This window comes from Dendrobates tinctorius, unplaced genomic scaffold, assembly GCF_039654945.1.
Source record: "Dendrobates tinctorius isolate UK_male_01 unplaced genomic scaffold, ASM3965494v1 ptg000051l, whole genome shotgun sequence".
NCBI lineage: Eukaryota > Metazoa > Chordata > Amphibia > Anura > Dendrobatidae > Dendrobates > Dendrobates tinctorius.
In genome coordinates this window covers 1,314,601-1,331,068 of record NW_027361719.1, presented here as the reverse complement: position 1 = coordinate 1,331,068, position 16,468 = coordinate 1,314,601, and the positions used below count along the sequence as shown (strand labels likewise).

General features: G+C 45.8%; 2 protein-coding genes across 4 annotated transcripts in view; one reads left to right on the top strand and one right to left on the bottom strand.

The window, feature by feature from the left end:
* VDR (vitamin D receptor) overlaps positions 1-16,468 on the top strand; it is a 251,234-nt gene that overhangs the window by 94,378 nt on the left and 140,388 nt on the right. Inside the window, exon 1 of one of the 3 annotated variants that reach the window (XM_073576674.1) lies at positions 15,344-15,501. The exons of the other annotated variants lie outside the window; for them this stretch is intronic. The gene's annotated coding sequence lies outside the window, so the exon portion shown is untranslated. Of the gene's footprint in view, positions 1-15,343; positions 15,502-16,468 lie in introns of those variants that run through there. 3 annotated transcript variants of the gene reach the window in all.
* LOC141091245 (uncharacterized) lies at positions 12,787-15,055 on the bottom strand. Its single transcript, XM_073576677.1, has 3 exons — positions 14,492-15,055; positions 13,966-14,122; positions 12,787-13,880 (listed from the first exon to the last, which is right to left on the bottom strand). Exons 1-3 carry the CDS (start codon positions 14,679-14,681, stop codon positions 13,520-13,522), a joined length of 708 nt encoding a protein of 235 aa, XP_073432778.1. The 5' UTR covers positions 14,682-15,055; the 3' UTR covers positions 12,787-13,519.

Below are 16,468 nucleotides of genomic sequence, written 5' to 3'. Positions count from 1 at the left end.
AGGCAAGTCGGACGCACAAAAAATGCAACAGGTTGCATTTTGTGCGCCCGAGCGCATACCGCAAAAAAACGCATGCGTGGAAAAACGCGTACAAACGCATGTGTATGCGCACATAAGAGCATCCCATGCAAAGTATAGGAAAAAAAAAACGCATGCGCTATTTAGCGCTAAAATACCGCGAAAAAAAACGCAAATGTGAAACCAGCCTAACTTCTATAAATCACTTGATGGTTTCCGATCCCTGAAGAGATTTAGGCTATGTGCCCACGTTAGCGTTTTTAAACGCTCAGGAAAGTGATCCCCTTCCCAGAAACCGCACGTTTTATTTCCGTGCGTTTTTTGCACGATTTTTGCACAAAAAACACGCGTTTTTGATGCATTTTTTCCACGCGGTTTCTGGGAACATTGGAAATGGCTAAAAACGCGCAGCTATGCGGAAAATAATGAGCATGCTGCGTTTTTAGCCACAAGGCGTTTTCTAAGCGTTTGAAAACGCATGCATTGGCACAAAAAGCCAAAAATGCATGCAATTTAATGGGAAGCTTCTTTTAAGCGTTTCTGCAGCGTCTGATCCGGCTCAAACGCTGCGGAAACTCTTACAAAAACGCAACATGGACACAGCCTAAAAGACGGTTCATAGAGAATAAAAAATGGAAGTCGTATGAAAATCGACCGCACTCACATGAAGATCTTGAAGATTTTATGATGCTGACATTTTATTTATTGTTAAATACAAAAAACTAGTGGAGTTCAGGATATAGGGAAAAATACAACGGGACGTTTCGACCCATACCGGGTCTTTTTCAGCTTGTCCCTGGGGAAAAATAGTGAAAAAACAATCAGAAAATGCTGAAAACAATGAACGTAAGCAGTTTTATGTAAAATAAGCTTACTGTTCATATGTTCAGGCTTTTAGCATGTTTTCACCAATTCAGGTTTCTAAAAATGGAAAACAGTTAAAAGAGATAAGCTTTTTTTTCAAGCCAAAGACAGTCTGTACTCTACAATGCAAGATAATGGGAAAGCACGCCTAATAAAGTGTTTGCCATCGTTTTTACTTAAAAAAAAATTAGTTTTTTTTCCTTAATGGCGTGAAAAAAATGATCGTACTGTGGCGCCCCTGAGGCTTCAGTTGCCACAGAGGTACTGCACCTTCTCCTAAGGTGTAGTGCCCCACCATCCAGGTAGGCTGGGAACTCCTACCACATTCCAACACCTGCACCCCACACACAGGATAGTTCAGCAGGCACCCATCCATGCTTTATGCTGGAAAGGTCATAGGGTGCCTTTTGTGGTCCCTGGCTTCGTAACACGAGAGGTGCTGGGGAGGCGGGTGGAGTTAGATATAAAAGAGAGGGAAGGTGTAGGATTTCAGGTCACTCTAATAGAAGGTCAGTCTGGGGTGAGTCCCAGAGAGAGAGCAGGCTGACAGCAGGTCAGCCTGAGAGGAGCTCAAGGCGGAGGAAGGCAGTCAGTCTGGAGAGGCTGAGGACTGGTCTTAGTGGAACGAGCTCCCTAGAGAAGGAAGAGAAGGAGAAAGAGATGTAGACTGAAGACTACAGATTCCATAAGAGAGATAGAACAGAACGGAACGAAGGAGAAAAGAAGGACGGTGGGACGCAGGTTGAGAAAGAGAGAGAACCCTTCCAGTCCAGAGAGCGCAAAGGCCGGGGCCCGGTCCCCGAGGTTGATTGGAACTTTATGTCCGGCAACAGACATCGGAGAAGTAGTGAGCCGCTAACGCCTTGCTCCCATCATAGACTTGGGACACAGCAGCAACTGAATAGAGAGCCAGGACGCAGTGAGGAGTTCCCGAAGCGGGCTACAGCTGTCTGTCATGCAAGTAAAGACTAGGAACACCTAGAGAGAGGCATTCCAGGGTAAATAATTACTGGAGTGCTTCGCACCTAAAGGTGCATTAGAGGAGTCGTTCAGTAAGGTACATGTTGGCGGAGTGTGGAAGGGAGAATCCTATCCTGCCTGAAGGTTGGCTGGAGCCCTGACCTGGAGAACACGGTACGGAGGCAGGCAGTTGTGTGAACTGCAAACAGTGAGTAAAGCTTTGGAACCGCATACTCTGGTGTCCTCCAGTTATTCCAGCACCACTACACCTGGGTACCAGCCTCCATACATTCTGCGCCTCTCCTCATCCATTGCACCTACACTGCCCTGGGACTACAGCTCCACCTGTGTGGAGCTATACCATCTCTGCTGCACCACACCATCAGTCCCAGCGGATCTGTATGCAGCGTTGGCTTACCATCTTACTTGCCAAACACCACGGGTGGCGTCACGAACTATTCATATAAATTTTAACACCATTAACATCACCGCCATTGATATTGGGCGCCCAGGGCCACGGACCGGGTCACCGCTGCTGTGACACATTCCCGCCTTGACACCGGCCCGATATCGAGTACCCCGCTGCTCTGGGCGTGCGAGGGCGACCCAGTACGACAGCAAATAAAGATATTTTAAAAATCATGGAGAAAACCTCCAAATAAAATGTCAGTGACCAAGATCTTCAGAAGAAAAGTGCTCAGGAGACAACTGAAAAAATGGCACAAAAGACAAGTCAGGAAAAAAAACGCTAGAATTGTTGGAAGCGTCTTCTTTTTGAAAAACTTGTCAGGTTCACCCAAATTTAAAAGACATCATGTGCACATATCCCAAGGGATGGAGTATTTTCTCATGGTTTTTCAAGACTATTTTTTACTGTCATTTTTCAGTCATTTTTTTTCACGCTGTAGGATAATGATAAAAATGCTAGCAGTTTTTTATGCAAAGATACTTGCACAACACTCGAAAAGATAATAGAGCGTCTACCGAGCGAAAAACACGGTACATGGCTTCATTGTCCCATTGATGTGGTGAGGTAGTCCTATGCTCTTACACAGAAACAACCCCAAAACATAATGTTTCAAACTCCATGCTTAACAGTGGGGACGGTGTTCTTTGGGTCATAGGCAGCATTTCTCTTCCTCCAAACACAGCGAGTTGAGTTAATGCCAAAGACCTCAATTTTTGTCTCATCTGACCACAGCACCTTCTCCCAATCACTCACATAATCATCCAGGTGTTCATTGGCAAACTTCAGATGGGTCTGCACATGTGACTTCTTGAGCAGGGAGACCTTGCAGGCACTGCAGGATTTTAAACCTTTACGGCGTAATGTGTTACCAATGGTTTTCTTGGTGACTGTGATCCTGGCTGCCTTGAGATCATTAACAAGTTCCCCCCGTGTAGTTTTTTGGCTGACCTTTCACCTTCCTCATGATCAAGGATACCCGACGAGGTGAGATTTTGCATGGTGCCCCAGATCGATGTCGATTGACAGTCATTTTGTATTTCTTCTATTTTTTTTTACTGTTCAACCAACAGTTCTCTCCTCACCCAGCGTCTCACTTATAGTTTAGTAGCCCATTCCATGTTTGTGCAGTTGTATGATCTTGTCCCTGATAGCCTTATAAAACTCTTTGGTCTTGCCCATGTTGTAGAGGATAGAGTCTAGCTGATTAATTGAGTCTGTGGACAGGAGTCTTTTATAAAAGTGACGAAGTAAGACAGCTGTCTTTAATGCAGGTAACAAGTAGATTAGGAGTGTCTAACTGGTATGTAGGAGTCAGAACTCTTAGGCTAGTTTTCACAGTACCATATGGCCGAGGTGCAGAGGACTGCAGGCTTCCTCCGTGAAGCTCCGCCCCCGCCGCGCCTCTCAGTTCAGCCCTGCCTATGTCGGCATGCAGCCTGCGTACCCTATCTTTAGCATTAGGTACGCAGGCCATGCCAATGACTGCGGATGCCGCCGCATGCGTCTTTTTGATGGTGCAACGACCGCACCAAAATGCAACACGTTGCGTTTGGCGCAGGTCACCGCACCGTCAAAGATGCATGCGGTGGTATCTGCAGTTATCGGCACGGCCTGCGTACCTAATGCTAAAGATAGGGTACGCAGGCTGCATGCCGACATAGGCGGGGCTGAACTGAGGAGGCACAGCAGAGGGCGGAGCTTCACAGAGGAAGCCCGCAATCCTCCGAACCTCGGCCATACACTAGTGTGAAACTAGCCTTAATGGTTGGTAGGGGATCAAATACTTATTTCTTACTGCAAAATGCAAATAAATTTATATAATTTATGCAATGTGATTTTCTGGATTTTATTTTTGATATTCTATCTCTCAATGTAAAAATGAACCTACCCTTAACATTTTAGACTGTTCATGTCTTTGTCAGTGGGCAAACTTACAAAATCAGGAAGGGATCAAATACTTATTTCCCCCACTGTACCCTTATTTTCTTAAGTACATAAATTAATACAAAATAGAAAAACATTGCTTGCACTCAATTATAAACCACAGACAGTGTGATCATTGCATTTGGCAGCTTTCAGCACCCATGAGGGTATGTGCTCACGGTGCGGATTCTGCTGCGGTTCCGCAGCGTTTCTGCAGCTGCGGGTCCGCAGCACATTCTGCTGCGTTGTACAGTACCTTTATTTCCTATGGAAATAAAAAAATGCTGTGCACATGCTGCGGTTTTTTCCGCGCGGTTTTGCTGCGGTTTACAAACCGCAGCATGTCAATTGTTTGGTGCAGAAACGCTGCAGTTTTACACCTCATCCATTATGAGGTGTAAAACCGCAGGGCAAAACCGCAGATAAACCACAGGACTTTTGTCCTGCAGGTTTACCTGCGGTTTTCTCTACAAAATCCGCTTAAGTGGGTCTGGTGACTGGTGTTGCTAAACAATTATATTGTCTTTTATAGCTTATAGTGGGTCCGCTTAAGCCACTTAAGTGGGTCTGGTGACTGGTGTTGCTAGACAATTATATTGTCTTTTATAGCTTATAGTGGGTCCGCTTAAGCCACTTAAGTGGGTCTGGTGACTGGTGTTGCTAAACAATTATATTGTCTTTTATAGCTTAAAAATATCCCCTTGTCTGGATCGGTACCACATTGCAAAAATGAGGCTGAAGACAGCGACCTTACTGCCCTGCATCTGCACATACATGCTATACTAACCTTGGTCCTTTTACTAACTAGTGCCAATACGTCAGATTTTGACATGGACATGTTTGAGGCGCTAATCCTTGTACGCTAATCCTTGTATGTTTGTTTTTTTTATCTAGAAAATACAATGAATACAAGGTTGACACTATCTAACCTTGTCAGGATTCGGGCAGATGTTTTCTAAAGTTCTCCTTAAAAACTTCATCAAAAACTCTTGGAAAATAGTTTCTATTTATTTGTCAATCTATGTTGCTGTTCATACATAGAATTTTCCAGGAAGTGATAGCCCTCCCCCTCTGTGAATGTGTTCCTCTTTCCGTTACAACTATTTTTAGATATCAAATATCTATCTATCTATCTATCTATCTACTAGCTTAAGAGCCCGGCGCTGCCCGGGCATAGTAACTAACTGTGGTTAGTTATAACAAATTATAATTATCCTCCATCCCATAGTCCCGTGCCCATATACCCATCATACATATCCACCATCCCATAGGCCCGTGCCCATATACCCATCATACATATCCACCATCCCATAGGCCCGTGCCCATATACCCATAATACATATCCTCCATCCCATAGTCCCATGCCCATATACCCATCATACATATTTGCCATCGCATAGTCGTGTACCCATATACCCATCACACATCCTCCATCCCATAGTCCCATGCCCATATACCCATCATACATATCCTCCATCCCATAGTCCCATGCCCATATACCCATCATACATATCCGCCATCCCATAGTCCCGTGCCCATATACCCGTCATACATATCCTCCATCCCATAGTCTAGTGCCCATATACCCATCACACATCCTCCATCCCATAGTTCCATGCCCATATACCCGTCATTCATATCGTCCATCCCATAGTCCAGTGCTCATATACCCATCACACATCCTCCATCCCATAGTCAACCATTATGACATCATGAGCGGTGGGGCTTGCAACCTATGATGACATCAGCGTCGCCATGGCACCCATTATGACATCATAATGAGGGGCGGGGCTTGATACGCACACACACTTTTTCCCCATTATGTAGATAGAGGCAAAATTGTTTGGTGAATTGGAACGCGCGGGGTTAAAATTTCGCCTCACAACATAGCCTAGGACACTCTCGGGGTCGTCGTATGACTGTGCCAAATTTTGTGGCTGTAGCTGCGACGGTGCGGATGCCAATCCCGGACATTTATATATATATATATAGCTGAAGAGCCCAGCACTGCCCGGGCATAGTAACTAACTGTGTTTAGTTATAGCAAATTATAATTATCCTTCATCCCACAGTCCCGTGCCCATATACCCATCATACATATCCACGATCCCATAGGCCCGTGCCCAAATACCCATCATACATATCCTCCATTCCATAGGCCCGTGCCCATATATCCATCATACATATCCTCCATCCCATAGTCCCGTGCCCATATACCCATTACACATCCTCCATCCCATAGTCCCGTGCCCATATACCCATCATACATATCCACGATCCCATAGGTTGTAAAGGGGTTTAACGTTAACTCAGGAAATTAACAATGTATTTTTTCAGGACAAATTCAGCCTCTTGTCTCCACTACACAGGGGATTTAGTGTTGCTAATGTTCAGCAACTCTTCCTGGCACCTGTCGATCCTATGATTGGTAGGACTGGAGCGGGAGGCTTCATTATTCCTTCCTGTCTCTGAGAGCCGACTCCCCAAATTATTGCAGAATCATGATCACCATTGGGGAGTTGGCAAGTTGTCAAAAGAGAAGGAAAGGACAATAGAGGTTAAATAGTATAGTTTGGTGAGTAGTGACAGCTCGGTTATAGAGATTCAGTGTGTTGTGAGGGAATAGTATTACGTAGGGTATGTTCCACGGTCAGTATTAGGCAGCACTTTGGACGCAGCACATGTCCCCTCCGTCCAAAGCGCTGCCAGATTTTGAATTCAGGTGATTCCGCATGTGTTCACTGAAACGTGCGGAATCATCGCGTCCTATACATTGTACGGTGATTTTATTTTGCGGAGAGTGTGTGTCTCCGCAAGATAAATAGACATGCTGCAATCTGGAATGACACGCCGCATGTGAATGTATGCAGGGATGCCGGAGGCGTCCCTGCACGCATAGTGGACATGGGATTTCATGAAATCCCATCCACTATGCTGTAACATCTGGCCGCTGCGGATGTACGCAGCGTCCAACCCGCAGCATTTACTGACCGTGGGAACATACCCTTAGGGCATGTGCACACGATCAGGAAAGGCTCAGTATTTTTTCAGGATTTGACACTTGTGAAATCTGCACCATATCTGCATCTGATGTCACTGGCAGGTCACCTGCATTATTGATACGTTTTTACATGTGTTTTTGATGCGTTTTTTTGTTGCATACTTTTTTTGTCACTTGAAATAAAGCTAATTGAAAGTTGACTTCTTGGAAGGAAAAAAAAGTGATTTCCTGATGCAGATATATTGGGGGTATGTGCACACAGTCAGTAAATGCTGTGGGTTGGACTCTGCGTACATCCGCAGTGTCCAACCTGCAGTAAGCATCCAGCTGTTACAGCATAGTGGATGGGACCCCACGCTATTTTTTTTTTTTTAAATTATTTATTTCTTAAAAAATGAGGGAACCTCTTTGTGCTTTCCTCCACTTCCTTTGTCATGTATGTCCGGCTGTGTCACAAGATTCACCATTACGTAAATTAGTACACATGCGGTAGTAATCTGCATTCCCGCACTTAATACGCATGTGACTAAGAAGATAATCATCTAATGATAGTGTATGGGTAATTTACGCAGCATAGACTGAGCGTCTCCGCTATATAAATTGACATGCTGCAGTCTGGAAAGACACGCCGCATGTGCGTCTCCGCTGGGAAGCTGGAGGCAGCCGTGCACACATAGTGGGCATGGGATTTCTTGAAATCCCATCCACTATGCTGTAACATCTGGCCGCTGCGGGCTGGACGCTGCGGATGTACGCAGCGTACAACCCGCAGTTTTACTGACCGTGGGAACATATCCTAAGACCACGTACACACGTTCAGTATTTTACATCAGTATTTGCAAGCCAAAATCAGAAGTGGGTGATAAATACAGAAGTGGTGACGGGTTTCTATTATATTTTTCCCCTGATTGTTCCACTCCTGGTTCTGGCTACTGATGTAAAATACTGACCAAATACTGAATGTGTCAACGTGGCCTAATACAAATGGTGGATCAACAAAAGAGAGGACCCTGCAGACTTATTTTACTTTCATTGGAACAAATGGTGAGCGACCTAAAGAAATGCGGGAGAGACGATGATCTACGCTACCTAGGGACTTAGAAAATATTTACCATGAAATAATATCCATTTAAAGGGAATCTGTCACTTGATTGATTCTGCCCAAACCTTTATTTCATTGCCATTACTGTTATTCCAGCTGTGAATTCCTCACTGTGAAATGTTGAGGCATTTTAGGGAGCCGTGGTCGGAGATCATTGGAATAAGATGACTAGTCCGAGAGGCCAGCCCCTGGTGGCTTCGCACCACCCCTATACCCTAAATTTACAGGTCTCTCCTTGTGTGCATAGGTAGAATCTTTCCAGAGCATATTTTCTCTGAAAAGATGCAATGTTAAAGAATGAAGCTTTCATGGCTGTAAAACATCCGCTGACAGGTTCCCTTTACTCTTAGAAGTGAGTTGTGTCCAGGCCTTCAACAATTCTCTATAGATGATCAGCCCAACGATGAATACAAATAAATAAATGTGACGTGGAAAAGCTGGAAAAAACGTGTTTATACAACCTAGCAAGGTTGACATTGTGTGCTCAGTGAGATAAGCCAGTATACATTGAGAAACTGCAGCAACAAAAGGTATGTTCACATGTAGCAGAATTGCTAAGGAAAATGTACACAACAATGCTGCAACAATCCCCACCAAATCTAGGGGAGGGACAAAAACAAAAAAAATAATATAAAAAAATATATATACTTGCCATCTTTGGCACCTACATGCCACCAATTTCTTTGGCACATGCCTGCCACTATTCATTCAGGATATACATATGATTAGGAGATTTTTCTGACTACTCAAAAGGAAACACATGGTCATCACAGTGTCTCGGGAGTGCTTGTAAAGACCACCAAACATATTAGATAAAAGTTGTCTGAAGCGGTGAATTTCTGCAGATCAGCTGATCATAACATGATGTGTCTGGGGGCCTCACGACAGATTATGTCAGGAAATGTAAGTATCAGGGCGTTGAGCACTCCTGTGTATGGGAATGTAGGGAGAGATTACGGTCAGCCAAACGATAGTTCAGCCAAGAGCAACTTAATGTGCATGGCCTGCTTAAAGCAAACAACCATATCTTAGCTAGTTAAAGGGAACCTATCACCAGGTTTTCCCAATATAAATTAGGGCCAGCACCTTTAAGCCCTCTGTTACGGCATTCTGTATGTATGACTAAAGCCGGGGTCACACTAGCCGACACAAAATATGGTCCGTATTTTACATGCGTAATACGGATGAATGACCCCTAAATAGTGCTCCGTATGTCATCTGTAAGCAAGGTGTGGTCGCATATTTTGCGCATGTCAGCATCCGTATGTAATCCGTATGGCATCCGTATGCAATCCGTATGGCGAGATTTTCTCACAGGCTTGCAAAATGGACATTTAACGGTTTTGAGGCCTGCAAACTATTTAAATCATTAGCCTACACCCTATTTATTGGCTCAGGAACAGGTGGCTGCCTCCATTCTGTCCATTTGTGACCTTGCCTTCACTAGGTGTGTTGCTGTTCTTTGTGCAATATGGCAGACAGTCTGAGTTTCAACACAACTGAGCAGGTTCTCTTCAACTGGCTTTTGTCACGCCACTTTGGTCACCCATACCCAGTGATAGTGGATCCGCGAAGGAGGAGACGCATGTGGGTGCATCCACTTTTGAGGCAACGACTCACAAGAGGTCATTTTCACCGCCTCTATTCTTCTATGCGGGAGCATCCTGTAAAATTCTAACAATACTGTCGCATGATCCTTGCAACATTTGATCGACTCTTGGAGACAGTGCGCCCTGGGATAACCTTTCAGGACACAAGGATGCGCAAAGCTATATCTGCAGAGGAGCGACTTCTACTCACAATACGGTATGTACTACACAACCACATTCTCTATGTTCATAATGTCTTGGCCAAAGTATGTTTTTTTTTTTTGTTTTTTTTTGCACTAAGTTTAATGCAATCATCTTATTCCAGATATATTTAAACTTACACAACAGAATGTTATTTGTAATATGTACTGAATATTGCGTAGTGATTGTGCGACCAAATATATGTGTGTTAGTAGATCTGAATCACTAACAAGTTTGGTATGTATGTACCTGGTCTTTTGTTAATTTGTGCTTTCTAAAATGTTCCATTTCTGTTGTTGTTCAGCTTCCTGTCCACTGGCCTGTCTTATGCCGCCCTCCACCATGAGTTTCTCATTGGAAGATCTACCATTTCTGGCATAGTCAGGTCGACATGTAGTCAAATATGGTCAAGACTACATCAACTCGTCATGCCCGAGCCCAGGATGGAAGACTGGTTGAGGATATCAAGGGACTTTGAGGAGGAATGCCAGTTTCCTAATTGTATTGGGGCCCTTGATGGCAAACATATCCGGGTGAGTAAGCCGCCGAACTCTGGCTCCCAATTCTTCAATTATAAACAATACTCTTCTGTTGTATTGTTGGCTCTGGCCGACCCTCAATACAAGTTTATAATTGTTGACATTGGGGCCTATGGAAGGACGGGAGACTCTAGAGTCTTCAATACTTCCATTATGGCTCAGCGGCTACGCACCAACCAGTTAGATCTACCACCACGCCAGCTACCTGGCTCCACTCAAGAATCAGTCCCTTATGTCCTTGTGGCAGATGAGGCGTTTCAGTTAACGCTCAATGTCATGAGGCCATATCCCCGGCGCAACCTGGACCACCGGCGCAGAATTTTTAACTTGCGTCTATCACGTGCTCGGCGACTGATGGAGTGTTCCTTTGGCATTCTTTGTGCCAAATGGCGGGTACTCCAGTCTGCCATTCAGCTGAGTGAACAAAATGTAAATGAAGTTATTAAAGTGTGACGACTCCTGGAGTGGACCCTCTGGGTCGTGGCACCAACCCTCCCAGGGCGAGCTGACCTAATGAAGACCACCCCCTGTACAGGGAGTGTCAGGGGCAAGCCCCAGGGGGTGAGGTACCACGGCTGCTGGCACCAGGCGGCTGGCTCACAGGAGACACAAGTGGGTGAGTGTGTCTGCAGGACGTGTAAAGCGTGGACATGGGAACACGAGGTATACAGAGACTTCGTACGTCCAGGTGTGAGTGAAGCAGGATGCTTTAAAGGAGCACATCAGAGCACTGAGTCAGGCAGCAGGTGTGCCAGGAGGTGTAATAGAGTACAGGAGCAGGGTGTGTGCTAGAGGGCACAACTGAGCATAAGACAGAGTGCAGGATAGGAACGTGTGCCAGGAGGCACAACTGAGTAAGAAGCAGAGTGCAGGATCAGTGCGTGTGCCAGGAGGCACAACTGAGTATGAGACAAGGCACAGGGTCCGAGTGTGTGCCAGGAGGCACAACTGAGTATAAGACAGAGAACAGGATCAGAGTGTGTGCCAGGAGGCACAACTGAGCACAAGGCAGAGCACAGGATCAGAGTGTGTGCCAGGAGGCACAACTGAGTACAAGGCAGATCACAGGATCAGAGTGTGTGCCAGGAGACACAACTGAGTACAAGACAGAGCACAGGATCAGAGTGTGTGCCAGTAGGCACAGCTGAATGTAAGACTGAGCACAGGATCAGAGTGTGTGCCATGAGGCACAACTGAGTATGAGACAGAGTACAGGGTCAGAGCGTGTGCCAGGAGGCACAACTGAGTACAAGGCAGAGTGCAGGTTCAGAGCGTGTGCCAAAAGGCACAACAAGAGTGCAAGGCAGAGGACCCGAATACAGCGCACAGCCAGGCAGGGACACGGCAGACCAGCCAGGAAGCACAACAATAATCAGGCACCTCCCCTAGGAAGAGGTAGCCTGATATAGCACATGATCACGAGAGCTTCCGGGTCAAGTCCTCCAGTACGATAGAGAGGACTGACCTGGAGACCGAACTGAGAAAAGCGCGCAAGTGCAGACATAACATGGAGGAGACAGGGACCTAGGTACGAGAGGTGCGCGTGCGCACCCGGTGGGACCCCCGGTGGGACCCCCGGAGTGACCGCGGATCCGGAAGAGATGACGTCGGGACCGAGGTCCCGCCCCCAGGTGAGCGCGTCGTGACATAAAGCATGTGTCGTTCTTCATAACTTCACCAGGATACATGATTGTTCCTCCTCTGCTGGTGTTGTGCGTGGGTCAGACAATGTACGTAAGGCGAGACCACCTATCATCCCTCAACGTAGACCACTCTCTGGGCTCAAAGTGCGTGATATATTCACAAATTTGCTTTGTCACCTGAGGGGGAAACTTCTTGGCAAGAGCATGCTGTGTCTATGTTATAATTTTTTGGTTTATGTCTGTCTAAATATATATATATTTAAACCCCTTATGATTCTATGACTGTTTAATTGCATTGGTAAGCGTATGTTAGTATGCTGACACCTTTTTTTTTTATAATTGAGACAGACGTAAAATGTAGTAGACAAATGTTTACTTTTGCCATATATATATATATATATATATATATATATATATATATAATTTTTTTTTTAAAAAAACATTATTGCCGTATGACAAATGTGGCAATGGGCCAAATTGGCCTTTGTGCAGATGCGAAAATTGGGAACCAAAAACATTTTCTGACAAACAAAACAACCACAAAACCATTAGGCAATACCAAAATGGCAACATTATACATTTTGGTAGGTCGGGGAAGGAGAAGGAGGAAGACCAGCCTGTGTTTGCTGCTGGCTACTTTGCCCAACTTGGCCATCGCCCTGTGTAGGGGCATACTGTTGCCCATGATGTGGGTAGTGTACTGCCTCCTGTGATTGTGGTTGGTACTGGGCAGACTGATACTGGAGAGGGGCCTCTTGTTGGGGCTGGTAGGCACGTGGCTCATACCCACCAAAATAGCCATGTCGCCCCCAACCAGGCTGGGACCAGCCTCCAACACTGGGTGGGAAGAAGTGGCCATATTGGTGAGGTTCGCTAGAGCCAGACATATGTGGCTGGTGTTGGAAAGGTTGGGTAGGGAGAGGAAGGGGGTGAGGTGTAGGCCCATGTATTTGAGGATCCTCAGAGCCTGCTTGAGCAAGCATGTGTGTGGGGTGTCTAAGCCGCATCAGATTCCTGGGGGAAAGCTGCCACCTCTCCAGATATTCAAATAACTCATATGGGGTATTGGGATGTGTTCTTGCATCAAGCAGGATCTGAAAACATCCTCGAATACGTAGCCTCACCTCACGGGAAAGGGTCCGAAGATAACAGGCCAGGCTGCATGAGTACGCCTCCTCACCATCATCATTATTGACTCTAGCCAGATAGTTCAGTACCCCTGTGTCAACATTGGTACGGGTATCTTGGGCAGGGATCTGGCGCCGTCTTCTTCCTCGCCGGGATGGTCCAGCAGGCTGTGGGGAGCCCTGGATCTGGGCAGTTGGGCTGCTGGTGATGTTGCCCTGCTCCTCCAGTGCGGCTGATGGTGCAGCAGCAGACGGTCCTGCTTGTGGATGTGGTCCTGGTGGTGGGGTTTGTGGTGCAGGCACTGGTTTTCCTGAGAGGAATCTTCACCCATGCTTCTTGGAGGGGGAGAAGATGGGCCAGCCACCTCTTCCCCTACAGACCCAGGATCTATGATGGGCTCGGTATCTGAGCCAGTTTCTCTCTCCGTAAGGTTGGACTGAGTTCTGTTATGAAATAGAACAGAGCCAAAAATCAATTTTTTTGGCCCTGTAAAGTATCTGTGTAATGTGGTGTGAGGTATCTACTTACGGTCTCAGATCCAGAATTGGAGCGAGGAAGGAGAGGCGGTCATCATAATATATATATTTCCGCTTTATGTGGCCGGCATCACCACTCCTGGCCCGCTGCTGACGTTCCCGCCTGTATTGGTCGCGGATGCTGCGCCAGCGTCTCATCACATCTTCCACTGCAATGTGACAGGAAATATTCTCAATTTCACATATTTGCTAGTTCAGATTTGCTACAAGTAGCCTAGGCATGTGGCCTTCTGGGGTGTGCTTTCTACCCAGGGTGGCATATATAATTGGGGCATCCAGGCCAGATACACAGGGTCACAATAGTTCAGGTATCAAGTAACTACACTTAATAACTTGGTTGACTAGGAGGATGAGGAGCTTGTGGCCTGGGCCAAATTATGTCAGTGTATAACCATGGGTCACATAAAAATCTACCCACCTCATGAGGCAAAAAGTCCAAGCACAGGAAGGGGGGGGGCTGATTCTAAATGCCTTTATTGATGTGAGGTCATTTTAAACAGTTTTTGGGTTGTACTTACTCGTTTGCTGCTGCTGCTGCTCCTCACGTGGCCGATCAGCAAAATCGTGGAGCATCTGGCGACATATGCGCCTCCATGATGCCTCCTTTCTTGCCCGGTTGGCACAATGGGCATCACGTTGGTCCCAGATTTCCGGCTGCTCCTGCACTAATACAATCAGCATCTCCACATTGAGGAAATATGGCGTCATGATGCTGCAGGACTCCGTGGAGGTGTACTTCCTGGATGTCTGGAGCGCTTTTTGAGCTAATTAGCATGTCTAAGCATCCTGATGATGGACTGGCCCATTTCCTGTCACCTGCCAAAAGACCTGCATATTTCTCGCAAGTCACATGTGTGGTCCGTGTGTAATCCGTATTTTTTGCGCACCCATAGACTTACATTGGCGTACTACGGGCGTAGTACGCTGACAATCGCAGCATGCTGCGATTGGCACGGACCGTAGAATACGGACGAGAAATATACGGCTGTTGGGAGCTACCCCATAGAGAATCATTGGTCCGTGTGTAATACGTGCTTTTAACGCCTCACACTCGTCCGTATTCCTCTCTAGTGTGACCCCGGCCTAACCCCTATGCAAGGCTCAAAAAAAGCTTTTATTATGCTCACAGATGGCCTTTTGGCCTTTTTTGGTCTTGATCCGGTGCCTCCTGTCTTCCCATAACCGTCGTAATCCTTCCCTACTTAATGTGCATGACGTATCCTATTTCATCCGCACAGTGTCTCCCATTGCTCTCCACACTGTTTGCCGTGCGCGCTGGGTTATGCACGCCATTCTTTCTGTCTTTATTGTGATTGATCTAAGCTGCTGTACACAGATACAGCAGCTCTACCCTGCCCTAGACCTATTTGATTATGCACCTGTGTTTGGGCCTGTTTCACCCTTCATCTGTGGTTGCTGGTCTGGCAGTGTGGAGGTTAGATCTGAAATGTCCATGTCCAGACCTGGTCGGCCTTTTATCTGCGCTCGCCGTTTCTGGCGCCATGGGAGTGATTCAGAAACACTTCAGGTACATTTTGCATTTTATACAGTCTTGCGTTTAATACATTTAGGAGGCTGTAATGGCACGGTGAATATAAAAAAACGTAGAGTAGGACTGCCCCATATGAGAATGCCGTGACGTGGCGGGGTGGCTCAAAGAATTGATCAATTGTTTGCTAAATGTCTCATTTTAAAGTACAGTTAGAAATCAATATGTGCACATGCACTTTATGTATTGTGTTCTGACCATAGGCAGCGCTGGCTTCTCCCCTTTTTTTATTATCAAATATTTTGCCTCCTCTATATACAGCATACTAGAATGATGTAATAGAGGGCTTAAAGGTGCTTGGTGTCCTTTTATTGGGAAGATCTGGTGCCAGGTTCCCTTTAAAGACCTGTCGGAGGAATATTCTATTTTCACTTCTATGCTATTATACAACGTCTACAAGATTTTCCATTATAGAGCAGAGTTGATACTGAGCTCAGTCACATTTTATGGAAAAAAAATCCCCATCTTAGGTTCTGTTTATGTTTGTTGTGTGCTAGGAAGGATATCAGTAAATGTATGTATTAACCCCCGTGGTCCAAGTGGCTGCCAAAAGAGTGTCCTTTGCTATATGCTGGTCCAGTTTATGTCACCATAGTCTGCTATGCCTTTCTATACAAATGGGTGCCATAATAAAAGAATGTCGGAAAGTAAATGTTTTTTACAGTAGGAGTCTATGAACAATACAGGCCAATGTATGGAGCCTTCTCTTAAAGGAGTATGCCAATGCAAACAATGATTGTGTGATCAAAACCTTTCTGTTTTATGGGTTTTTTGTCCATGTCCCACAGTAGGATTGAACCTGTGATCTCATTCTGGCTGATCGCCTCTGCTGTCCAATATAGTGATAGAACCAAGTAATGTTTGTCAAGAACACTATGCCATTAACACAGGCAAAACATAGACAGAAAAGGATGATAGAACATAAGTTCTGTGTACATTATGCCTG

Excerpts from the sequence above, each read along its gene's own strand:
- LOC141091245 (XM_073576677.1), bottom strand. The coding sequence starts at position 14,681 with ATGACGCCATATTTCCTCAATGTGGAGATGCTGATTGTATTAGTGCAG. Across the intron at positions 14,123-14,491 it reads GCAGCAGCAGCAGCAAACGA|TGGAAGATGTGATGAGACGC; the intron begins GTAAGTACAACC and ends GTCACATTGCAG. Across the intron at positions 13,881-13,965 it reads CCAATTCTGGATCTGAGACC|AACTCAGTCCAACCTTACGG; the intron begins GTAAGTAGATAC and ends ATTTCATAACAG.